The sequence below is a fragment of the Heterodontus francisci genome, chromosome 27, assembly GCF_036365525.1.
Source record: "Heterodontus francisci isolate sHetFra1 chromosome 27, sHetFra1.hap1, whole genome shotgun sequence".
Lineage (NCBI taxonomy): Eukaryota > Metazoa > Chordata > Chondrichthyes > Heterodontiformes > Heterodontidae > Heterodontus > Heterodontus francisci.
In genome coordinates this window covers 66,423,224-66,449,929 of record NC_090397.1, presented here as the reverse complement: position 1 = coordinate 66,449,929, position 26,706 = coordinate 66,423,224, and the positions used below count along the sequence as shown (strand labels likewise).

The window sequence follows — 26,706 nt, the reverse complement described above, 5'->3', positions numbered from 1 at the left end:
TCCTCACACCTAAAAATATTAATTTTAGAGCCTTCCTGATGGCCTGCAATGAGTGCAATTAGCAGACACTTGCAATAGTGATTAATTCAATCTGGGAGGTATTTGGGTAGGGTGATGTGGACAGCCATAATGAACACAATAAAGGACAAAGAGGCCAAAATACTACACCATAATCACAGTCAAAGACAATGTTGTTCAGCTGTGCTATGAATCTAAACCTCCAATATATACAGACCCAGCTCTTTGAGCCTATCTGGAAAGCTAAATTGTTTTAAATTAGTAATTATTCTTGTGGCCCTCCTCTGCACCCTTTCCAGAGCCTCAAAATTCTCCATTCTTTGAGGAAAGCAAAATTGGTCACAGCATTCTAACTGAGATCTAGCCAAGGACTTATACAAAGACAAAATGGTATGCTTTGTTTTGTAGTGAATTGTCCTGTGAATACAATCTAGAACTTGGTTTGCTTTAGCTATAGCTTCATGACATCGGTCACGAACATTTAGAGAGTGATTCACTATAATACACAGACCTTTTTATTTCACTACTGGCATCAATTCTTTTCCTGCAGGGTGTATGTCCATCGAGCTTATGGTGACCTTGTAGGTTAAAGACCACAGTCTAATACGGCACTTCAAATATGTGTTCAATGTCCAAAAACAAATTATCTTTTAAAAAGATATTACTTTCTTGGAAAAAGATCAATACAATTTTGAAAACCATTCATCATTACAGTTCACTAAGCACACAGGTGTAAAAAAATTTTCTATGTAGTGGCCTTAAATAGACAGATTTCAGATGAGGATAAATGATAGCATCTTAGTGGCTATCTAAACAAGTTCCATTGCATAACACAAGGGCTTGAGATGAGACATTACATCTCAAAAAGTTTAAACAGATATTAAATGATTGACTGGAATAAACTGAGACAATGAAAGCTCATTGAATTGCCACCCAGAGGCAAAACTTTAGAATATAAATACTTTTCTTTACATGGGTAAAATGCACAATGGCAGAATTATTTTTGTTACATTTAATTACTAAAGGGCCTAAATGTATAAATTTAAGCATTTATGTAATGTGCAAAAATGCCTAAATACAATTTTCTTCAAAATTTACAAACCTTTCAAGATGTCATGTGTAAACTATGTCTGCTGCAAGAATACCCCAGGGGATACTGCAGGTTAAATTCAAATCCTTGTATGTTCTTCTAGCATTTTATATACAGGGAAAATGCTTCTTCACTTTGTTCTGATAAATCAGAAGACTGTGCAATTCCCCCAAATGAACAGTCGAATGGGTTTACACAATTAGCTATGAAAAAAATGACAGCTTTATGAAAATCATGTGCTGGATTTTACCGAGCCCATGACGTCGGGCTCCGTGGCAGGAGGTGCCGGAAGATGGTTCCAGCAGAAGCCCGCTACGGAGGCTGACGCCGTGAGGGCCCAACCGATCCTCCCAGCGGTGGCCAAGCTCAGTGGCGGCCAGGCTCCACCACTGGGCAACGGGAACTGAATCTAAATATTTAAATCAAGGAGATGAATAAATTTAAATAGATTTACCAGCAATCCTCCAGGCCTGCCGCGATCTTCGGAGCGGCAGCCGGCACTCCCGCGCCTTCAATCCCCGGTCTGGGGAAAGCACGTGTGACATTGGTGAGGAGGGGGGAGGAGTTAAGATTTTTACTGCGTGGAGGGGAACGGGGTGAAATAAGCATCATCAATGTAGGGGATAGTGGAAAGGGGTGAACTTTCAATTTTATGCAGTCTGTGGGGGGCGTGGTGGCGGAAGGTCAGAATTCAAAGTTAAGTATTTTGGGCAGGGGGGAGGGCAAACACTCACTGTAAGTTTTATTGCAGTGTGGGAAAGGGGCGTTACAATTTTATTTGTTAAATTTTGGTGGGGGGGGGGGTTACCTCTTTAAAAATTTAAATATGCCGCCAAGGCTGGCTGCCCTTTAGAAATGACGCCAGCGCCTGCGCACAGGCAGCTGGCACCATTGCCGGCATCAGACAGCCTGCCTTCGCCAAGTGATTGGGGGTGCAGCCACTCTGGCTATTTAAATGAGACACCGTGAGGAAGATCGCGGCGGCATGGCGGTGCACGGTCCGCGCGTGCGGGCCGCCATTTCTTTTGCCCGGTGCTGCTCTCAGCAGCGGGTGCATAAAATCCAGCCCCATGTCTGCATGCAGAGTAACAAAGAAGCTTATACTGCAATGCAACTGCATTGCCTGCAATCATCATAATTACAATTAATTATTTCTTCAATATGTCTTATTGGATTAACTCCTTCCCAAAATATTAAAAATTAGAAAAATAAAATCAAATTGTGTTTAAAATGGGCAAATGATTAAAAGATAAATGGTGAATTGGTGCTGATTCAACATCAGATTCTGACAGTGAAAATCAGCTGAAAAGAAGAAACTGCACCCCTCAAAAGGTTAATTACAAATTCTTTTGACCGGAAATGGATAGTAAGCATTTTTTCTTTAATAAAACAATACCAGAAACAATGCAAAGAGTAGAATTTCAGAACTGGATTTGGTCCCTGAACCTTCTTATTTACAATTTATTTCCCACACAATAAGAACAAGAGCTGTAGCCCCATCTAAAATAAGTGTCCAAATTGTCAAGTGTGTAGTCCATATAGTGGCCTTACACTGCCAGTAGGTATCGCCAAATACATTCAGTAAACTACTCAGATAATGGCATTTACACCTCCAATAGACCCATCTTTTATTTCTTTACTTGTCCCATTACCACCTCCTTTTGTCTTGCAGTATCCTCCATTTTGTCATTAATCTCTCCTGCCCTCCAACCTATCACACACCTTTCCCTTTTGTTTTCCTCCCTGCCTTTGTCCATACTTAAAACTCTTACATCTCTAACTTTTTCCAGTTCTGATGAAAGGTCATCGACCTGAAACATTAACTCTGTTTCGTTCTCCGTAAATTCTGCTTGACTTGCTGAGTATTTCCAGGATTTTCTGTTTTTATTTCAAATAACAGCTGTATGGATGCATTGCTTATATTCTGTTAAATGTCTTTTTGCAAAATAATTGGTGGAAAAAATAATTTCACAAAGTGATAAAAGTTTCAATCTACCTTAAATGTGGAAATTCACAGACCTGTACTTCTGGAGAAGTTGGAAGCTGAGTAAATTTGCCAACTAAGCTACATTGATCACACTTCATGCTTTTGGAACTTCTCAATATAGTAATTATCATACAGAAACTTTTTTCAAGCATGTGGTACTGTCAACTACCACACATCATTTTACTGATTATGCAGCTAAAATAAGGGCTGATCATCTCACCCAGAGAAAAATGAGAGGAATGTATAATTCAATAATTGGAGGGTTTTAAAAATTGATGTTACCTGACCAACAAAATTTGTTTAAAAAATATTACTACTGTAGTCAGCAATACAACACCTTTCAAAATTTGATTAGCAAGGCTCACATCCCAGTATTAAATCTTTATCACGTAACACTGGACATCAATCTTGTTTTGATTTAATGGCTATTTCTGGGGAACCTGGCTGGTAAACAATATAGCCAGAAGCAGAACACTGGTATTTATGATAATAATGTAATTCAATGCTGAGAATAATCCCAGTCTGTTAAAATTTGCAATAAAACTACATCTAGCAAGCTCACACAGACAATAGTTTCCTCAAACTTCTGACAATCGTTTTTTACTATCATCAGGTGTTTCAGTACTGCATTTTATATTCCTAATATATTGTGACTAAAATTGCAAAGAAAAATATGAAAGCACCAGCTGGCCACTCATTAAATCTGCCTTTCTGAAATGCGTTGCATATTACACCTGTGGCATTAGAAAAAGTTCATTATATTTTACTTATAAACTATTATGGGAGTCAATGAAATCCAACTCAACTCTGTTTTCTAGTAATCAAAATACAAGATGCTGAAGTATTACAAATTATGGCATTCTCAATTATTCAAAAGTGCAAGTTTAGAGAGCAGGAAGGGGATCTGAACCAACACTTCGCCACAACTAACAACTTTTAAGAATAGCCTTCCAATAAAATGCATAAACTTGTTTTAGCATCTCTTTTATTTACATACGTTAACTTCACTCTATATCAAAGTCCACTAGAAAATGTGATTAATCAATTCAGTTAACCATTACATAAGTAGAGTTAAATACAATATATATTTGTACTCATCATGGTGACAGTATTTCTCTACTATCCACAGGCCCTGATTTTAACTTCAGGCGGGTAAGCAAAGTGAGGTAGAAACTCACCCATTGCTTTAGAAATGAAGCTCAAGCTATCTCAACTCCCCAGCCTCACTTAAATCCTGCTGGCCAACTTTGCAGCAAGGAGAAGTTCCCTGCATTCTAACCCAGCACAGTATGTTAAACATCAACATCAGGATCAGTTTAACTTACTGTTTAAGTATTAATTTTCTTCTTCTCATGCCAAGTGTGTTGTCAATTCCCATGATTCCTAATTATCAGGGACAATCCATAAATCCTACCTTCAGGAGGTCTCAGTTCCTTTTCATTTTGTGAACACCATCCAACAGGGTGCAAATCAGCAGTCATGACATCACACCAGAAATCTGCCCTGCGATCATCTCCATATCCACTGTATCGCAGGAGTAAAAGCTGACCACATGTTGTGATGATTGTGGCTACCCAATAGGTGTCAGGATTACTTTTATTAGCAACTTCCAACTTCATCCCTGGTTGGAAACTACTCTGGAGACTGATCTCAACCTGTGTACAAAAGTCAAATTAAAATACCAATTATTTAGTAATTTAGTTACAAATGGTTATAATCAGTCCCAGTTTATGGCAGACTCTGACTCTGAGTAGAATCGCCCATAAAAGGAGTATTACATAGTATTTCCAACATAGAAACAGGCCATTCGGCCCAAAAGGTCCATGCTGGTGTTCATACTTCACACAAGCCATCTCCCACCTTTCTTCATCTAACCCCATCAACACATCATTTTATTCCTTTCTCCTGCATATGTTTATCTAGCTTTCCCTTAAATGCATCTATGCTAGTCACCTCAACCACTCCCTGTGGTACTGAGTTCCACATTCGAACCACTCTGAATAAAAAGTTTCTCCTGAATACCCTATTGGATTTATTGTTGACTATCTTGTATATAAAGCCCCTAGTTTTTAGCTCCCCTGTAAGTGCAGACACCTTCTTTACATCAATCCATCAAAGCATTTCATGATCTTAAGGACCTCTATCAGTTCACCCCTCAGTCTTCTCTTCTCAAGAGAAAAGAGCTCCAGCCTGTTAAATCTTTCCCAATAGGTGTAACCTCTCAGTTTGGTATCATCCTAATAGTCATTTTTGCACCTTCTCCAGTGCCTCTATATTTTTTTGTAATATGGAGACCAGAACTGTTCACACGACTCCAAGTGTGCTCTAACCAAGTCGTTGTATAAGTTTAACATTGTTTCTCTACTTTTCAATTCTATCCCTCTAGAAATGAGTCCCAGTGCATGGGTTTTTCTATGACCTTATTAACCGGCGTTGTTACTTTTAGCTTGTAGCCAGTTGCTATCCGTTCTGCTACTTTTCGTCTGGCTCCACGTTTTGCCCTTAGTGATACATTTACTATGCGGTACCTTAGCGAAGGCCTTTTGCTAATCCAAATATATTGCATCTGCAACATTACACTTTTTTACTCATTGTTACCTGTTCAAAGAATTCAATAAAGTTGGTCAAGCATTTTGAGTAGTCTGAAGACCAAGCAAAGGGAGATTCAGCAACAAAGACAGAATTATGGGATTTAGTCCTCATTAAGATGGCAACTTATTCAGCTTTGTACACAACAGTTGTGCAGGCTTAATATGGTGAAATCTTTTGGGCTTGCATTATTCTGCACTGTGCTCATTGGGTCCTGAGTAGGCCTCAGTAACCAATAATAGGGGGCTCATTGCACCCAAAGCATGGTGCTGCTCCAGTAGAACAAAAAGTATTAGTACTAGTTGCACACAACAGAAAATCTACACTTCCAGAAAATTTTAAATTACATTTGAGAGTGAAACAGACAAGATTTTTTAACTTTCAAAACATAATAGTTCACAACTCTGGAAAGTGAATAAAAGTCACTATATACAATTGTGGGAAGTACAGTTAAATCCCCTCCAATGTGGGAGTTATTGGTGTATATTTTAAGTACTAAGACCTGTGCAGGATCCAACAAGCATAGTACCAAATGGCACAGGCCTTAAAGGTTTCACTATGTTGGGCCCTTTAAAGGATACTGCTTTTACAGGACTATTCTGTTCCAAGCTAATATCCCCCATAAAGTGGGACAGCTTTGACGGCAGACAATAGCACTTCATTATCTGCTGACACCTGGGGACTGAATTTTATGAGTGCGCCACAAATGGATCTCATCTTGGCAGTCTTCAGGCACGGATGTGCAGTCACTGAGCCCCCGCGATATTTCACGCGGGGGCTCATTTAAATGGAGGGAGAGGAGCGGCCGCCCCCAATGACATAGAGGGGGCAGCCACTCCGTCCCTGGCAATGGCGTCCTGCACCAATGCGCAGGTGCCGAACCATTTTTAAAGGGCTTAAAGCCCTTCAGGTACAATCAAATTTTTAAAGGTGCCGGCGCCAGAAATGATAAATAAAATTTCAAGAAACACTTTCAATCCCTTTTCCAACATCCCTCACTAAGTTATCAATTAATAAAATTACCCAATCCCCGAAATTCCAATTTGTAAAATTAGGAACTTTCACCCCCCAATTTCAGCACCTTTGAACCTCAACCCCTTCCCACACACAATTGGAGCAGTTTTCCCCGCTCCCCCACTCCCGCCCTGAAATTTTCACTCCTCCCCCCTCCCCACCAGTGTCACGCCACGGAACTCCGGTGTTCCAAAGGTGCGCGAGTTCCGGCCGGCAGCCAGAAATTGGCACAGGACCGCTGCCGGGACAAGTTAAGTTAATTTGCATTTATTTTACTTCATTTTAATATTTAAATGAAGACCCTGCCGCCGAGTGGAAAGGGGTGGGTGCTGCACGGAGGCCTTGCTGCCGCCGGTAAAATGCGGCGAGGCCTTCTTGGTGTCAGAGGTCGTGGTGGACCTCTCCCGGAATAATTTTCCAGGTCCCTCTGCCACGATTCCCGGTGCCAGAGGGCTCATAAAATTCAGCCCTTGATAGACCAGTGCTCTGAGCACCACAAAAATATTTAGTTTATGGTGGACATGACTTCGAATCCCACCACAGCAGATGGTGAAATTTGAATTCAATTAATAAAATCTGGAATTAAAAAGCTTGTCTAATGGTGCCATGAAACCATTGTCGATTGCTGTAAAAGCCCATCTGGTTCACTAATGTCCTTTAGGGAAGGAAATCTGCCGCCCTCAGCTGGTCTGGCCTACATGTGACTCCAGACCTACAGCAATGTGATTGATTCTTAACTGCCTGCTGAAATGGCCCAGCAAGCCACTCAGATCAAGGGCAATTAGGGATGGACAATAAACACTGGCCTAGCTAGCGATGCCCACATCCGATGAACGAATAACAAAGCTCAGAACTTGCCCTTTGTTACACACAAGACATAGCACTGCTGTGTTGGGCAACATTACCTACTCTTATTTTACAGCTCTTACCTCTCATTAGAACTGGTGGTCTATTATATTTGAAAGTTAATAAGAAAATGTGGTATGTTACAGCTGTGACTTTTTGCAACGCCATTTTTATTATTTTAATTAAGAAAGACTTTACAGAAATGATAAATGAATTACCAACTGATAACTTAAGTTTATAAGAAATGTTGCATCTATTAAACGTCAGTCAAATTTCTACTTCTTCCTCATAGTTTGTCTCTTTTTCCTCCTTTCTCCCACAAGAGAAATAAACAGAAGAGAAAGAAATGGGAAAATCAAAGTGAAATGAGAGAAAAGTAGTGCCAAAAGAGGAAGAAAAAAAGTGAAGAATAACAAAAGTGAAAGTCACATGCACAGGTACTGGTCTCACATACCCAATCCCCTGACTTGATTTATTTCAACAAAGAACAAAGAACAGTACAGCACAGGAACAGGCCATTCGGCCCTCCAAGCCTGCACCGATCTTGATGCCTGCCTAAACTAAAACCTTCTGCACTTCCGGGGTCCGTATCCCACTATTCCCATCCTATTCATATATTTGTCAAGATGCCTCTTAAACGTCTCTATGGTACCTGCTTCCACCACCTCCCCCGGCAACAAGTTCCAGGCACTCACCACCCTCTGTGTAAAGAACTTGCCTCGCACATCCCCTCTAAACCTTGCCCCTCTTATCCCCCTTCCCTTCATCCACCTATCCAATGTTAACATGGTGACTGCCTCAACCACTAAGCCTGCTTGTGATTTCTACAGCCTCACAATTCATAGAATCTTAGAATCGTTACAGCACAAAAAGCCATTCGATCCATCGTGTCTGTGCTGGCTCTCCTAAGGAGCAATTCACATACTGCTACTCATCCACCCCTTCCCCACATCCCTGCACATTCTTCCTTTTTCAGATGTTTAGAATATTTAGAAAATGTAGAAAAATTTACTGCACAGAAGGAGGCCACGCTGCCTATCATGTCTGGGCTGGCTGAAAAACAAGCCAGCCATCGTAATCCCATTTTCCAGCACTTAGTTCATATCCCTGGAGATTACAGGACTTCAGGTGCATATCCAGACACCTTTTTAAAAAGTTGAAAGTTTCTGTCTCTATTACCCTTTCAGACAGTGAGTTCCAGACCCCTACCACCCTCTTCATCTCCCCTCTAATCCTTCTACCAATCACTTAAAATCTATGCCCTCTAGTCACTGAACCCTCTGCTCAGGGAAATAGGTTCTGCCCATCTACAGTATAAAGGCCCCTCACAACCTTGTACACCTCAATCAAATCTCCGCTTAGCCTCCTCTGCTCCAAGGAAAACAACTCCAGCCTATCTAATCTTTCCTCATAGCTGCAATTTTCCAGTCCTGGCAAAATCCTCATAATTCTCCTCTGTACCCTCGCTAGTGCAATGACATCCTTTCTGAAATGAGGTGACCTGAACTTCACACAGGACTCAAGCTATGACTAATTAGTCATCGAGTCATAGTTATACAGCACGGAAACAGGCCCTTCAGCCCATCGTGTCTGTGCCAGCCATCAAGCACCGAACTATTCTAATCCCATTTTCCAGCACTTGGCCCGTAGCCTTGTATGCTATGGTGTTTCAAGTGCTCATCTAAATACTTCTTAAATGTTGTGAGGGTTCCTGCCTCTCCCACCTCTTCATTTTTATATTATGTTTTATGTTTTATATAGCTCTAGCATCACCTCCCTGCTCTTGTATTCTATGCTTCGGCTAATAATGGAAAAGTATTCGATATGCCTTCTTAACCACCTTATCAACCTGTCCTGCTACCTTCAGGGATCTTTGAACATGCACTCCAAGGTCCCTCACTTCCTTTACACCATTCAGTATCCTCCCATTTACTGTGTATTCCTTTGCCTTGTTTGACCTCCCCAAATGCATCACCTCACACTACTCCGGGTTGAATTCCATTTGCCACTTCTCAGCCCACCTGACCAGTCCATTGATATCTTCCTGCAGTCTACAGCTTCCCTCCTCACTATCAACCATGTGGCCAATTTGTGTGTTATCTGCAAACTTCTTGATCATGCTCCCTACATTCAATTCTGTGTAAAGAAGTTTCTCTTGCTCTGAGTGTTGAACAGGCAGTGGGTTACTGCTGGAAGAGGAAGGGAAGAAAGCCTCCTGGTGAAGGTAGTGGAGGGATGTAGTTCCTGTGGGACAGTTGCTGTTTGGGGGCCAGCAGGCCTACACTGCATCTTCAGACTCATCATAAGCTAAAACACGAGATGTCAACTGGCTTATCATATGCGTAAGTCATTATCAGAATTGCAGTTTAACAGACTAGTGAAAATTTTGAGCCTCAGGGCAGGACTTTTAGACCCCGATAGGGGCAAGTGCACAGGCAGGCAGGCACGGAAATTCGCACTGCCAGCCAGCATGCCAGTTTGCCGGCTCCATCTGCCCCGGCCATTTTCCCAGAAGCAGGATCAAAGTCCACAGGGCTACCCACCCACAAGCTGCAGGTAGCCAAATAATGATAGTTAAAGGCCTATTAAGACTGGAATTTTCAGTCAGCCTGCAGGCCCCCACCTAAGAGTCGAGGTCTAGGCCAGCTGCCTAGAGGCGGCCTCCCGACAGCAGACCGAGAGGCCAGCACTCCAGGCAGACTTTGAGGCCCTCCTTGCCTGCCTGATTTTAGCTGCACGGTGACCCAACAGCTGAAGACATTTTGAAATTTCAAATTAAAAAGTTGGAGAGAGGATGCCTCAAAATGGAGGCACTCCCTCTCTCTCCCTTTTGCTCTCTCTCTCTTACCTGAACTGCAGGCTGCTGCTTCTTCAGTGCTGGAGGGCATCCTATTGGTCTCTCTAGCTTTGAGAGCCTGCCCGCCATCTTTCGTTGGACGGCGAGCCTGCCATCTGGCCACTAATTGGCTAATTCAGGGCAAATCACTGCTGGGTGACTGTTTCCCATTCAGAGCAGGGTTGTGACCCCCATTTGACCTTTACGACGGGGTCCCAATCCAAAGGGAAGATCTATGATAATTAAATAATTTATTTCACACCCATAAACAATATACATCCAAAATCTGGGAAACTTCCAACATACCAGAAAAAGGCAATACTTCGTTGCAGTGATTTTCATTTGCATGGCATTCAAAATTTTGGTTTTAATTTTATTCCCCATTTTAATGGTATTAAAGACATACAGAAAACTCTTTTGCTTTTGCCCAATTTTTGATTACTAGGGTGTACATGTTGCCTTAAATATAGCTCAATTGATCCCTGATTATATGCTCGAAGACAGTAATTCATTCAATTAAGTGGTTCTGATGCCATAACCCCCAATACTGAAGCTTGAATAATTATCAGCAGAACTCAAAGACTTAAACTCACTATCAGCCATTTGCTGTTTCAGCTATATCACAGCATTGCCTTCAACAAATAAGTTACTAGCTGTTTATAGTTATACAGTGGGCATGCCAAGTGCAGTAGGAGCATTACCATGTAGGTGGGAGAGTTCCGTGAATGAATAAAGTATCACAATACTTGACTGTACATTAGCATTACAGGTAGGATGTCGTTTTCAGTAATTACTAGAAAATTAAAATGCAAACTCTACATTAATCTTTGGTCATGTAACCATAAATAAGGCTGTATGTACATTTAATTACTTAAAAATATCTAGTATGCATTAATTCAAGTTTTTATTTAAAACAGATTTGAGTCACTGCTGCTGTTCCACATCCAGATAAACACAAGCTATAGCATAGTATGATTAAATACTTTGCACTATGACCTCAAATAGAGAGTTCTTCGACTGTAAACCACAGATTGAGGCAAAAATTATACAGGCCATTAATTTTGTTCAAGAATTCACATACATACATGTTTGAATGAGTTATGTGGAGCAGGACTTGCACCAGTTTCTTCAAGATAGTCATCCCAGTTGAAGTCGAGGTCCTCACCCCCAGAGCCTACATCTGTTTAAACAGGATAGAGAAGATACTTAGCATCTGTATTTACCTGGCTTCATGCTTTAAAACTGAAGTGCCTGACAGTTATCCATAATTACACTCTTATAACTTACAGGCAGCACCAAAAGAAGAATATTTGTCAAAACAACGTTCTCTGGATCCCTCAGTTATGAAGATATTGAACATTTTCGGTTTTAAGGAATTTGATGATTTTCATGAATTCCAATGGTTTGTCTCTGCACCTGGCTGGAACCCTAGGCCAAGTACAAATGTCAGCAATATCTGTACATTCATGATACTGATGGCTGTAAAACTGATACCTTTTGAGAGTCTTTTCAAACAAAACTTTTACCTCATAATAATTCACTGAAAAATATGCAGTGATGGAGAAATTGCAGAAGTCACAATTTGAAGCAGTGCGAAAAATGCAACTAAGCTGAATGCAAGTGTAAGGCGGATGAGTTATGAGTAAGGATTTAGAGAAGCTTACATTTTACAGTCGAGAAACAAGGTATCTCAATAAATGAAACATACTTATTCAAATATTGAAATATTTACAATAATCTACTGAACAAGGCAAAAGGCAACAAAATCAATCATTTAAAGCACTATTCTATGTCATGATGGGACACACAAGGCCTTTCCTTATATCTGACTTTAATGGCCTAGAGTTTGTGGTCAGCAACAAAGCAAAGCTCACTGCTAACCTTGAAGAAAGCTGCACACAAAGATCTAGCAATCTCTATGGCACAGGCTTCCCCTTTCCTGAAGACAGAATAGCCTGCTTGCCATTTCAGAGGGAGTTAAGAGCCAATCATATTGCTGTGGGTCTGGAGTCACACATAGACCAGACAGAGTATGGACGACAGAATTCCTTTCCTAAAGGACATTAGTGAATCAGATGGGTTATTACAACAATCCAGTAGTTTCATGATCATCATTACTGAGACTAACTTCTTAATTCAAGATTTATTTAATTAATTGAATTTAAATTCGCCAGGTGCCATGGTGGGATTTGAACTCAGGTCTCTGGATCATCAGTCCAGATTTCCAGATTACTAGTCCAGTAATATAACTACGCTACCGTACCCGGATCCATCTCTTAATATCCGTCAGTGCTTTCTCTCTCTCTCCAACTGACAGGGGGAAAATAAGAAACAGTGGCAGAATCAAACTTGATGAGATCAGCTCAATTTTGTGGATAAACTCTTGTGTAACCTCACTTATTTAAAGATCTGCACTTAAATCTGGCACCAAGTCCTGGAGAGCTCCAGGAATGCAGCAGCAGTGATGTCAGTAAACAGAGTAAGCAACTGATCACACTAAACTATTAACTTCCAGGTTTGCTGTGTGTAAAAAGCATTAAGTCCCTTTCCATTCAATTTGAAATTTCAGATAGCGAAATAAATGATTGGATTAAGATAGAAGCTAAAATTAAGGTAAACAAAATTAAAACTAAAAATGTGGATTTTATCAAAGTGGAGAAATTTGACATTCCACATAAAATTATCTTTGCAGGGCCAGTGAGGATGTTTAGCAGTAACTATGTAGTTAGTACACCATTAAAAGCCCAGTTATCCCTCATTCAACAATGTGTTACTTTTTCAAGGTTTTTACAGCGAGCCGAATAGCATAAGAAGGTCTTATCAGTTCAAAGATTTCTCATTGATTGCAGTCTGGGGGGACCTCAACAGCGCACCCTCTGGAGAAGTCGAGAATGACTGACAACAACTTTCGGATTTCCACATTAGTCTGCGAATGTGTGTACTCCCGAAGTCACTGTTAGTTTCAGTGGAGTAATGAAAGTGAACACTGAAAGTTTCACTGTTGTTTTCACTGCAATCTTTGACATTATGTTCTGTTTTTCCATCCCTTTTGAAACCAATGCCAAGTTACGAACTCTTTCTCTGCTTTTTATACCCAAGCGTCAGAAATTATATTATTCCTAATGATAGTCAGTAATTTGATCCTAATTTTTTTTAGCTGCAAATACCACTCAATCCAGTGTGCCCTTTGAAAACAAAATATGTCCGTAACTGCATGGATACTAATTTTTCTTTTGACTGAAAAGCAGACTTCTGGAAATTGAAAGGCACCATTGATCATGGGTTAGATTTTGCTGTCAAAATAATGGCAAGGTTAATGACACTCACAGTTATTTATGCGTAAATGGTGTGGAAACTTCAGGCAAGGTGCTGATGTGTGGTTGGTTAAATGCCAATACCCAAAAATTGCTATCCAGTTGCAACACTTTGCCACGAACTTTGTGAAAACGGCATTTTACTGTCTGTCTCAGCACTGATCTGCAAATATTGTGAAGTTGCTGTATTCGTGCTGTAGATATGAACTATAATTGCCACAGAAAGTTAGTTTTGTCATTACAAACATAAGTACCTCTTTAACAATGTGCTCATTGTTAATTACTTCCAATTAACCAATGCCATTAAAAATTAACTATGAAGTATAGAATCTCATTCCTGCAAATACTTGGGGGAGATTTTTAAAAGTATCAATTTTTAATTAAAAAATTACTTTTCCCTTTTTGGCTCTTTTCTTCTCTCTCTTAATTCGATCTTCAATGACCATAATTCCATAAGTTTTAAGGTACTTGTGGATAAGGATAAGAGTAGTCCTCAGGTGAAGGTGCTAAATTGGGGGAAGGCTAATTATAACAATATTAAGCAGGAACTGAAGAATTTAGATTGGGGGCGGCTGTTTGAGGGTAAATCAACATCTGACATGTGGGAGTCTTTCAAACGTCAGTTGATTAGAATCCAGGACCAGCATGTTCCTGTGAGGAAGAAGGATAAGTTTGGCAAGTTTCGGGAACCTTGGATAACACGGGATATTGTGAGCCTAGTCAAAAAGGAAAAGGAAGCATTCGTAAGGGCTGGAAGGCTAGGAACAGACGAATCCCTTGAGGAATATAAAGACAGTAGGAAGGAACTTAAGCAGGGAGTCAGGAGGGCTATACGGGGTCATGAAAAGTCATTGGCAAACAGGATTAAGGAAAATCCCAAGGCTTTTTATACGTATATAAAGAGCAAGAGGGTAACTAGGGAAAAGGTTGGCCCACTCAAGGACAGAGAAGGGAATCTCTGTGTGGAGCCAGAGGAAATGGGCGAGGTACTAAATGAGTACTTTGCATCAGTATTCACCAAAGAGAAGGACTTGGTGGATGATGAGCCTAGGGAAGGGAGTGTAGATAGTCTCAGTCATCTCATTATCAAAAAGGAGGAGGTGTTGGGTGTCTTGCAAAGCATGAAGGTAGATAAGTCTCGAGGGCCTGATGGGATCTACCCCAGAATACTGAGGGAGGCAAGGGAAGAAATTGCTGGGGCCTTGACAGAAATCTTTGCATTCTCATTGGCTACAGGTGAGGTCCCAGACTCTGGAGAATAGCCAATGTTGTTCCTTTGTTTAAGAAGGGTAGCAAGGATAATCCAGGAAATTATAGGCCGGTGAGCCTTACGTCAGTGGTAGGGAAATTATTAGAGAGGATTCTTCGGGACAGGATTTACTCCCATTTGGAAACAAACGAACTTATTAGCGAGAGGCAGCATGGTTTTGTGAAGGGGAGGTCATGTCTCACTAATTTTATTGCGTTTTTTGAGGAAGTGACGAAGATGATTGATGAAGGAAGGGCAGTGGATGTTATCTATATGGACTTCAGTAAAGTCTTTGACAAAGTCCCTCATGGCAGACTGGTACAAAAGGTGAAGTCACACGGGATCAGAGGTGAGCTGGCAAGATGGATACAGAACTGGCTCGCTCATAGAAGACAGAGGGTATCAGTGGATGGGTGTTTTTCTGAATGGAGGGATGTGACTAGTGGTGTTCCGCAGGGATCAGTGCTGGGACCTTTGCTGTTTGTAGTATATAAATGATTTGGAGGAAAACGTAGCTGGTCTGATTAGTAAGTTTGCGGACGACACAAAGGTTGGTGGAGTTGCGGATAGTGATGAGGATTGTCAGAGGATACAACAGGATATACATCGGTTGAAGACTTGGGCGGAGAAATGGCAAATGGAGTTTAATCTGGACAAATGTGAGGTCATGCATTTTGGAAGGTCTAATGCAGGTGGGAAGTATACAGTAAATGGCAGAACCCTTAGGAGTATTGACAGGCAGAGAGATCTGGGCGTACAGGTCCACAGGTCACTGAAAGTGGCAACTCAGGTGGATAAGGTAGTCAAGAAGGCATACGGCATGCTTGCCTTCATCGGTCGGGGCATAGAGTATAAAAATTGGCAAGTCATGCTGCAGCTGTACAGAACTTTAGTTAGACCACACTTAGAATATTGTGTGCAATTCTGGTCGCCACACTACCAGAAGGACGTGGAGGTTTTGGAGAGGGTACAGAAGAGGTTTGCCAGGATGTTGCCTGGTCTGGAGGGCATTAGCCAGGAGGAGAGGTTGGATAAACTCGGATTGTTTTCACTGGAACGACGGAGGTGGAGGGGCGACATGATAGAGGTTTACAAAGTTATGAGCGGCATGGACAGAGTGGATAGTCAAAAGCTTTTTCCCAGGGTGGAAGAGTCAGTTACTAGGGGACATAGGTTTAAGGTGCGAGGGGCAAAGTTTAGAGGGGATGTGCGAGGCAAGTTCTTTGAGTGGTGAGTGGTGAGTGCCTGGAACTTGCTGCCGGGGGAGGTGGTGGAAGCAGGTACAATAGTGACGTTTAAGAGGCATCTTGACAAATACATGAATAGGATGGGAATAGAGGGATACGGTCCCCGGAAGTGCAGAAGGTTTTAGTTTAGACAGGCATCAAGATCGGTGCAGGCTTGGAGGGCTGAATGGCCTGTTCATGTGCTGTACTGTTCTTTGTTCTTTCCCCCTCTTTTTCTGTGCTTCATTTGACATTGAAATCACCCACTCTGATTTCTACTTCCTACTTAGTCCTCCCACTGTTTATTTCTCAATCCTTCAATCTGATTGGTTAAAAAGATACACTGTTGGTTGCCCTGTTCACTCAAGTCTCAGGTGCCCTGTTTCCCTCACTGCACCATTATCAATTCAGTAACTTAGTGGCAAAAAAGTTATGAACTGCTGGGTGCAGTGACAAGTCTAACTGATAGCATGCTACTACAGCAAAATCTGGCCATCATAACAGGTGGACAGATGCTCAACACTAGACCTACTGGTCTTTATTATCACATAACAAACTTCAATCAAATAAAACTGTTATTTCAGTATATCCATTTGAATTCCAACTGCTTAGAATGGAGCAAATGGAAAAGTGGAGGTAGGCAGCATGCAAACATGATTCTAGTGTTGGTCCGAGTGGGGCACATGCTGCTGGCTGCCCTAGTACACAGCAGGGGTCCAAAAAACGTGTGCAAATAGCACACTGTGCAGTCAGTCTTCTCTTCTTAAAGGCAGCCTGTCCCTCTCAAAGGGAAGCTGCACTAATAGCATAAAAGGACAAGTTACTGTCAGTGTGAGTTCTACTTGATTACAATCTACGGAGACTTCAACAGTGCACTGTATGTGGAAGCATAGAACGACTGACAGCAACTTCTGGATTTCCATATTTAACTACACATGTGCAAACTCCAGAGGTTGCTGTCAATTTCAGAGGAGCAATGGCGGTGAGTTTTGCCATCATCAGTACCATAAAATCCAGGCAAAGAAAGAGCAAAAAAAAGTCATTCACTGACAGCAAATTGTAAAACGTTCCAGATTTTCATGTTGAATATAAGAATACTTGAAAATCAATTCAAAACAATTGCAATATTAAAGAACTAGTATAATAATCACCACTGACAAAAGTTGAGGTGTCTGAAAAATTACTGAGCCAGAGATATTAATGCACAGAAGGAGGCCATTCAGCCCATTGAGTCCAAGCCTGGACCCTGTAGCACAATCCAATGAGTCCCATTCCTCCTCTCTATTCCCATAGCCCTGAAGTTAATTTCTCAGAAGTGCCCATCCAATTTCCTTTTGAAATCATTGACCATCCGCTTCCACCACCATCATAGACCGTGAGTTCCAGGTCATTACCACTCACTGCGTAAAAACGTTCTTTCTCGCATCCCTCGCCCAAAATCTTAAATGTGTCCCCAGTCCTTGTACCACCAGCTAATGTGAGCAGCTTCTGTTTGTCTATCTTATCTAAACCTGGCATAATCTTGTACACCTCTATAAATCTCCCCTCAATTTCCTTTGCTCCAAGGAGAACAACGCCAGCTTCTCCAACCTAAACCTTGTAGCTAAATTCCCTCATCCCTGGAACCATTTTGGTAAATCTCCTCTGCACCCTCTCAAGGTCTTTCAATCCTTCCTTAAGCGTGGTGACCAGAACTGGACATAATACTCTGGCTGTGGCCTAACCAGAGCTTTATAAAGTTTCAACATAAACTTCCTTGCTTCTGTACTCGATACCTCTATTTATGAAGCCCAAGATCCCATATGGTTTGCTAACACTACTTCAATATGTCCTGCCATCTTCAAAGATCAATGCACATGCGCCCAAGGTCCCTCTGTCCTTGCACATTCTTTAGAACTGTACCATTTAGTCTATATTGCCTCATCCTATCCCTGCCAGAATACATCACCTCACACTTGTCTATATTAAATTCCATTTGCCACCTGTCTGTCCATTCTGCTAGCCTATCTATGTCCTGTTGTAGTCAATTGGTATCATCCTCAGTGTCTGCCACACCTCCAAGTTTGGTATCGGCAAATTTTGAAATTTTACTGTATATTCCAATAGCCAAGTTATTTGTATGTACCAAAAAAGCATTGATCCTAACACTGACAACCATCCTCTAGTCTGAGAAACAACCATTTACCATGACTTGCTACTTTCTGCCCTGAAGTCAATTTTTTTATCCAAGCTAATGCTGATCTTCCTATTCCATGAGCCTCAACCAACCTTTAATGTGGTACTTTGGAAAACACCTTCTTAAAATTCATATAGAACAACATCCCATTCAACATGCATTCCCATCAACCTTCTTAGTTCCTTCATCAAACATTTTAATTAGATTAGTCAAGCATGATCTGCCTTTTACAATTCTGAGCTGGCTATCCTTAATTAACTCACACTTCTCCTTGTGCCTTTTGATTTTTTTCCCTGGTTATTGTTTCTAAAACCTTACCCACTACAGATGTTAAACTGACTGGCCTGTAGTTACTAGGACTGTCTTTACAACTATTCTTGAATGAAGGTGTCACATTTTCCACTCTCCAATTCTCTGGCACCTTCCCCATATCCACGGAAGATTGGAGGATTATGACAAGCCCTTTGCTATCTCCATCCCCACTTCCTTTAGCAGCCTGGGATGCAAGCCATCAGACCAGGTGGCTTATCCACTCTAAGCATAGCCAACCTTTCCAGTACATCCTGCCTCTCAATTTTCACCCCATCCATTAACTATACCATCTCGGCTTCTACTGATATTTGTAAGATTCCTCTTCCTTCGAAAACACTGCTACAAAGTACTCATTCAGTATTCTAGCCTTGCCCTGCGCCTCTAAGCATATATCCCCATTGTTGTCCCTAATAGGGCCCACTTCACCTCTTACTACCTGCTTACTGTTTACATGCCGGTAGATGATTTTTCAGATCTCTTTTATGTTGACTGCCATTCTATTCTCATATTCTCCCTTTGCCAGTCTTATTTTCTTCTTCACTACCCTTCTCAACTTATTGTATTTGACCTGGTTCTCACTTGAAGAATTCACCTGACATGCATCATAAACCCTCTTTTTTTTGTTTCATCATATTCTCTATCTCCCTCAGCATCCAAAGAGCCCTGGTTTTGGTTCCCCTACCTTTCGCCCTTGTTGGAATGAACCTAGCTTGTACCCAAAACATCTCCTCCTTAAGGATCGTCCCTTGCTCAGTTACAGATTTTCCTATCAGTCTTTGGTTATATTTTACCCTGGCTAGATCCCTTCTCATCCCATTGAAATAAGGTCTCTTCCAATTTAGATATTCTACTTTAGATTGGTCCTTGCAACTCTCCATTACTAGTCTAAACCGTATGGTATGTTCCCCCCCAGACACTTAGTCCAACTCATTCCCCAGCACCAGATCCAGCAATGCCTCCTTCAAAGTTGGACTGAAAACATACTGGTCAAGGAAGCCCTCCTGAATACATTTCAAAAATTCCACCCCTCTTTACTTTAACACTATCCTAAACGATATTTAGGTAAAGTCTCCCAATGTCACCACTATATAGTTCTTGCACATCTCTGTGATTTCCCTGCAGATTTGCTCCCCTATCTCTCTCACTATTTGGAGACCTAAAGAATATCCCGGTAGCGTGATCATACTCTTTTTGTTTCTCAACTCTAACCAAATGGATTCTGTCCTTGCCCCTTCAAGAACATCTCTCTTTCCAACACTTCAATGTCTTCCCTAATCAATGCTGCCAGCCCACCTCCCTTTTTCCCTTCCCTATCTTTTCTGAACACTTTGGGCTGGATTTTATGGGCAGGCGCACCACACCCCCTTCCACTCCCCGTCCCGATTGGGTGGCAGTTCTTGGAGGCGGAATCTCCGTCTTTAAAGGGATGGAGATCCTGGCATCGGAAACTTCACCTCCAGAACAGAGGATTGCGCCAGGGGGCAAAAAAAAGGCCGAGGCAGGGCTCCCCCAGCCACCATTTATAAGCCATGTTTCTGTTATTGCTACTGCATCATGTTCCCACAGGAACATAGGAAGATAGGAACAGGAGTAGGCCATTCAGCCCCTCGAGCCTGTCCTGCCATTCAATGAGATCATGGCTGATCCGCGGCCTAACTCCATATACCTGCCTTTGGCCCATATCCCTTAATATCTTTGCTTAACAAAAATCTATCTATCTCAGATTTTAAATTAACAACTGTTCTAGCTTCAACTGCTGTTTGTGGGAGAGAGTTCCAAACCTCTACCACCCTTTGTGTAAAGAAGTGCTTCCTAACATCTCTCCTGAATGGTCTGGTCCTAATTTTTAGACTATGCCCCCTAGTTTTAGGATCTCCAACCAGTGGAAATAGTTTATTTTATCTAGCCTGTCTTTTCCTGTTAATATCTTGAAGACTTCAATCAGATCACCCCTTAACCTTGTAAATTCTAGTGAAAATTGGCCTAATTTGTGTAATCTCTCCTCGTAACTTAACCCCTGTAGTCCAGGTATCATTCTTGTAAACCTACGTTGCACTCCCTCCAAGACCAATATATGCTTCCTAAGGTGTGGTGCCCAGAACTGCTCACAGTACTCCAAGTGGGGTCTAACCAGGGTTTTGTACAGCTGCAGCATAACCTCTGTGTCTTTATACTCCAATCCTCTGGATATAAAGGCTAGCATTCCATTAGCCTTTTTGATTATTTTCTGCACTTGCTCATAGCATTTTAAAGATCTATGCACCTGAACCCCCAAGAATCTTTGGACATCCACTGTTTTTAACCTCTTCCCATTTAGAAAGTACCCTGCTCTATCCTTTTTTGGTCCAAAATAGATAACCTCACACTTGCCCGCATTGAAATCCATCTTCCACAGTTTTGCCCACTCACCTAGTCTGTCAATATCTATTTGCAATTTTATGCTATCATCTAGACTGTCTACAATGCCGCCTAACTTTGTATCATAAATTTGGATATATGACTTACGATACCATCATTCAAGTCGTTAATGAATAATGTGAATAATTGAGGCCCCAACACAGATCCCTGTGGGAAACCACTAGTTACATCCTGCCAATCGGAGTACTTACCCATTATCCCCACTCTCTGTCACCTATCACTCAACCAACTTTCTAACCACGTCAATAATTTGCCCTCAACTCCATGGGCTTCTACCTTAGTTTACAGTGCGACTTTATCAAATGCCTTCTGGAAGTCCACATAAATAACATCCATGGACACTCCCCTGTCCACTACCTTAGTCACCTCTTCAAAAAATTCAATGAGATTTGTCAGGCATGACCTTCCCATCATGAATCCATGCTGGCTGTCCCTGATTAACTGAAATTTTTCTACTTGTTCAGTCATCCTTGATTATAGACTCCAGCAACTTGCCCACCACAGATGTCAGGCTAACTGGTCTGTAATTTCCTTGGTTCCCCCTTTCACCCTTCTTAAAAAGTGAAGTGAAATGTGCAACTTTCCAATCCAGAGGGACCACTCCTGAATCTAGGGAACTCTGAAAGACTATAGTTAGGACATCTACAATGTGCTCACCTACTTCCTTTAACACCCTCGGATGGAAACCGTCAGGTCCTGGGGATTTCTCACTCTTTAGTTCCATTAATTTCCTTGTTACTGATGGTTTACTTACGTTAATTGTATTCAGTCCCTGTCCCCTATCGGCTATTAATTTTTTCAGGACTTCCGGCAAGATATCCTCCTTTTCAACTGTAAATACTGAGGCAAAGTAATTGTTCAACATGTCTGCCATTTCCCCATTATCAATGACAATATCTCCAGTTTCAGCTTTTAGCGGGCCTACATTGCTCTTGACCACCCGCTTTCCCTTGATATAACTATAAAATTTCTTCTTATTGATTTTGATGTCCCTTGCAAGTTTCCTTTCATAATCTCTTTTAGTAGCTCTTATAAGCTGCTTTGTGACCCTTTGCTGGTCTTTGTATCGATCCCATTCGGCCGGATCTGTGCTGCGTTTTGCATTTTTGTAAGCCATTTCTTTTTGTTTTATGCTATCCCTAATCTCTTTAGTTGTCCATGGCTGTTTTTTCTGTGAAGTGGAGCTTTTTCCTCTCGGGGTATATACTTGCTCTGTATTTCGTTAAATGTTTATTTAAATATTCTCCACTGTTCTTCAGTCGTTTGACCTATTAACGGGTCTTCCCAGTTTACCATGGACAGTCTCACCCAAGTCTAAAATTCTACCAGCTGATTCGTTCACTTTCAAACGCTACCTTGAATTCGATCATGTTGTGATCACTATTTGATAAATGTTCACTCACAGTTAGGCTACTAATTAAATTTGGCTCATTACTCATAACTAAATCTAATATTGCCTGTCCCCTTGTTACATCTAGGACATATTGCTGTAGGAAACTATCCCGGACACATTCCAGAAATTCACTACCCTTCTGACAGGTGCTAGTCTGCCTCTCCCAATCTATGTGTAAGTTAAAATCCCCCATTAGTACTACTATGCCTTTGTTACACACTTGCCTAATTTGTGCATTTATACAATCTAACACCTCAGAACTGCTACCAGGGGGTCTATACACAACACCTATTACAGTTTTAGATCCTTTTCTGTTCCTCAATTCCACCCATGAGGTCTCCACTGGATGCTTTCCCCTCATTATATCCTCCCTCACCAATGAGGTGATACTATTTCTAATCAGTAAAGCTACTCCACCCCCTCTGCCATTTTCCCTGTTCCTCCTGTAAACTTTATAACCAGGTATATTTAGTTCCCAGCCACGACCATCCTGCAGCCATGTCTCCACAATGGCCACCACATCATAATTTTCCATTTGAATTTGCGCCTGCAGTTCATCTAGTTTATTTCTTACACTCCGTGCATTTGTATATAGAACTCATATTTGGGCTATACCCCCTAACCTGTCCCTCAGCATTGATGCTTTATTCGTCTGTTTATTACTTCTTGCAGCCTCACCACTAATCTGCACTCCTACCTTCTCCTTTAACTTCCTGTTTTTCCATGCAACAACTACCGTGGAATCTCCCTGCTCAGCATAGTGGGAAAAGACTTCGCTCGTGTAGCTTTAAACAGGCTCCAGAAGCTGGCTGAGTGTGTCTATCCTGAGGCACAGTGTGGCTTTCGAGCAGAGAGATCCACCATTGACATGCTGTTCTCCCTTCGCCAGCAACAGGAGAAATGCCGTGAACAACAGATGCCCCTCTACATTGTTTTCATTGATCTCACCAAAGCCGTTGACCTCGTCAGCAGAAGTGGTCTCTTCAGACTACTAGGAAAGATTGGATGCCCACCTAAGTTACTAAGTATCATCACCTCATTCCATAACAATATGAAAGGCACAATTCAGCATTGCGGCGCCTCATCAGACCCCTTTCCAAACCTGAGTGGCGTGAAACAGGGCTGTGTTCTCGCACCTACACTGTTTGGGATCTTCTTCTCCCTGCTGCTCTCACATGCATTCAAGTCCTCAGAAGAAGGAATTTTCCTCTACACAAGATCAGGTGGCAGGTTGTTCAACCTTGCCCATCTAAAAGCGAAGACCAAAGTACGGAAAGTCCTCATCAGGGAACTCCTCTTTGCTGACGATGCTGCATTAACATCTCACACCGAAGAGTGTCTGCTGAATCTCATCGACAGGTTTGCGGCTGCCTGCAACGAATTTGGCCTAACCATCAGCCTCAAGAAAACAAACATCATGCGACAGGATGTCAGAAATGCCCCATCTATCAATATCGGCGACCACACTCTGGAAGTGGTTCAAGAGTTCACCTTCCTAGCCTCAACTATCACCAGTAATCTGTCTCTCGATGCAGAATTAAACAAGCGCATAGGAAAGGCTTCCTCTGCTATGTCCAGACTGACCAAGAGAGTGTGGGAAAATGGCGCACAGACACGGAACTCAAAAGTCAAAGTGTATCAAGCCTGTGTCCTCAGTACCTTGCTCTATGGCAGCAAGGCCTGGACAATGTACATCAGCCAAGAGCGACGTCTCAATTCATTCCATCTTCGCTGCCTCCGGAGAATCCTTGGCATCAGGTGACAGGACCGTATCTCCAACACAGAAGTCCTCGAGGCAGCCAACATCCCCAGCATATACACCCTACTAAGCCAGCGGCGCCTGAGATGGCTTGGCCATGTGAGCTGCATGGAAGATGGCAGGATCCCCAAGGACACATTGTACAGCGAGCTCGTCACTGGTACCAGACCCACCGGCCGTCCATGGCTCCGCTTTAAAGACATCTGCAAACGGGACATGAAGTCCTGTGACATTGATCACAAGTCGTGGGAGTCAGTTGCCAGCGATCGCCAGAGCTGGCGGACAGCTGTAAAGGTGGGACTGCAGAGAGGAAAGTCGAAGAGACTTAGCAGTTGGCAGGAAAAAAGACAGAAGCGCAAGGAGAGAGCCAACTGTGTAAAAGCCCCGACAACCAATTTTATCTGCAGCACCTGTGGAAGAGTCTGTCACTCTAAAATTGGCCTTTATAGCCACTCCAGGCGCTGCTGCACAAACCACTGACCACCTCCAGGCGCTTACCCATTGTCTCTCGAGACAAGGAGGCCAAAGATTTTCCATGTAACTGAACCCTCCTCCCCACTATTTAGTTTAAAGCCCTATCTACAGCCATAGTTCTACGATTCGCCAGGACTCTGGTCCCAGCATGATTCAGGTGGAGCCCATCCCATCGGAACAGCTCCCTCCTTCCCCAGTTCTGGTGCCAATGTCCCACAAATTCGAACCCATTTCTCCCACACCAATCTTTGAGCCACGCATTTACCTCTTTAATCTTATTGACCCTTTGCCAATTTGCTCGTGGCTCAGGTAGCAATCTGGAGATTACCACCTTTGTGGTTCTGCTTTTTAATGTAGCCCCTAGCTGCTCATATTCCCTCAGCAGAACCTCTAACCTCGCTCTACCTATATCGTTGGTACCAATGTGGACCATGACAACTGGATCTTTCCTCTCCCACTCCAAGTTCTTCTGCAGCCCAGATGAGACATCCGGATCCCTGGCACCAGGTAGGCAACAGAGCCTTCGGGACTCTCGATCCTAGCCACAGAGAACAGTGTCTATGCCCCTAACTATACTATCCCCGATTATGACTACATTTCTCTTTTCTCCCCCCACTTGAACGGCTCCCTGTACCACAGTGCTGTGGTCAGTTTGCTCATCCTCCCTACAGTCCCTGCTCTCGTCCACACAGGGAGTAAGAATCTCGAAACTGTTGGACAAGGACAATGTCTGAGGCTCCTGCAGCACTATCTCCTGGATCCCTCTACCTGCCTCACTCATCGTCACACCCCCCTGTCCCTGACCACTGGCTGAATTCAAGGTAATTAATCTAAGGGGTATGACTGCCTCCTGAAACACAGCGTCCAGGTAACTCTCCCCCTCTCTGATGCGTCGCAGTGTCCGAAGCTCAGACTCCAGCTCATCAACTGTGAGCCAGAGTTCCTCGAGCGGCCAACACTTGCTACAGATGTGGTCACTAGGAACCACAATGGGGTCCACCAGCTCCCACATCATGCAGGTACAACACATTGCCTGGCCCTGCATCTCTATTTTATTTAATTAGATTTTAATTTGCTTTTTAAATTTCCAACTGGTCTTTAGTTTTCAATCTGCAAAATATTTCTCCTATTCACCTTTAATTTGAAATCAACTTAGAATAGGTAATTCAAATTAGCAGTTATTTACCAACCAATGAACTTACGGTGAATGCAGCTTGTATTTGTGCTTGTAGCTCACCAACCTTATTTACTGCACTTTATCAATTTACATACATGCATTGTAAACCTGCCTTTGTATTCCTCATAGTCTTTCTTAGTCCCCTTCCATATATTCCCTTCTCTAGTACTATCCATTTCTCTCACTTTATGCATCTTATTCCTTATTCTTTTTTTCTACTTCTATATGCTGGCTCCCATGTCCCTGCCAATTTAGTTTAAAAACTCCCCAATCACACTACTGTCACAAGGACATTGGTCCCAGTCCTGTTGAGGTGCAACCCGTCTCCTTTGAATCGGGGCCTCCTACTCCAGAGCTGGTCATGAGGCAAAAAAATATTTCTTTTAATAGATAAGAGCTACAAGATGCCAATATGATAAACTGGAAAGTTCTAAACCAGCAGAGCAAAGAGTGCCCCAAACATTCCTCTTGGGCATCATGGACATTTTTGCCTTCCTTGATTCCAGTAATTCGAGTCAAGGTTAATTATTTCAATCAAACTCATGACTTACTGCTTCAAACAAAACATATAATCAGATATTATCATTACATATTGAGTGTATGTTTAGCGATAATATACAAATCTATCAAAGCACATATAGATGGTGTATGCCCAAAATTAGTTGCTTTTGCTCAACCACAACAGTTATCTTTGATGCTCAAAATCTTCAAAGTTTTACTCCAGCTAAAATGAAGGGAACAATATGCCCCCTCCAATCCAATCCTGCTGCCTTCCTGACAGGTCTGAATAATAACCTGTGCTTTTGAGAAAGTAAGGAGGACACCGCC

The 26,706-nt window shown here is 42.2% G+C and overlaps 1 protein-coding gene across 7 annotated transcripts in view; it reads right to left on the bottom strand.

Moving 5' to 3' along the window:
• Window positions 1-26,706, bottom strand: part of sfmbt2 (Scm like with four mbt domains 2) — a 225,592-nt gene that overhangs the window by 174,119 nt on the left and 24,767 nt on the right. For 6 of the 7 annotated variants that reach the window (XM_068059522.1, XM_068059517.1, XM_068059520.1 and 3 more), the window contains exons 3-4: window positions 11,466-11,560; window positions 4,510-4,750 (exon numbers count right to left, since the gene is read on the bottom strand). In XM_068059522.1, coding sequence (XP_067915623.1) covers window positions 4,510-4,750; window positions 11,466-11,560 — 336 coding nt within the window. Of the gene's footprint in view, window positions 1-4,509; window positions 4,751-11,465; window positions 11,561-11,667; window positions 11,760-26,706 lie in introns of those variants that run through there. The other variant, XM_068059523.1, reaches the window with a different exon arrangement.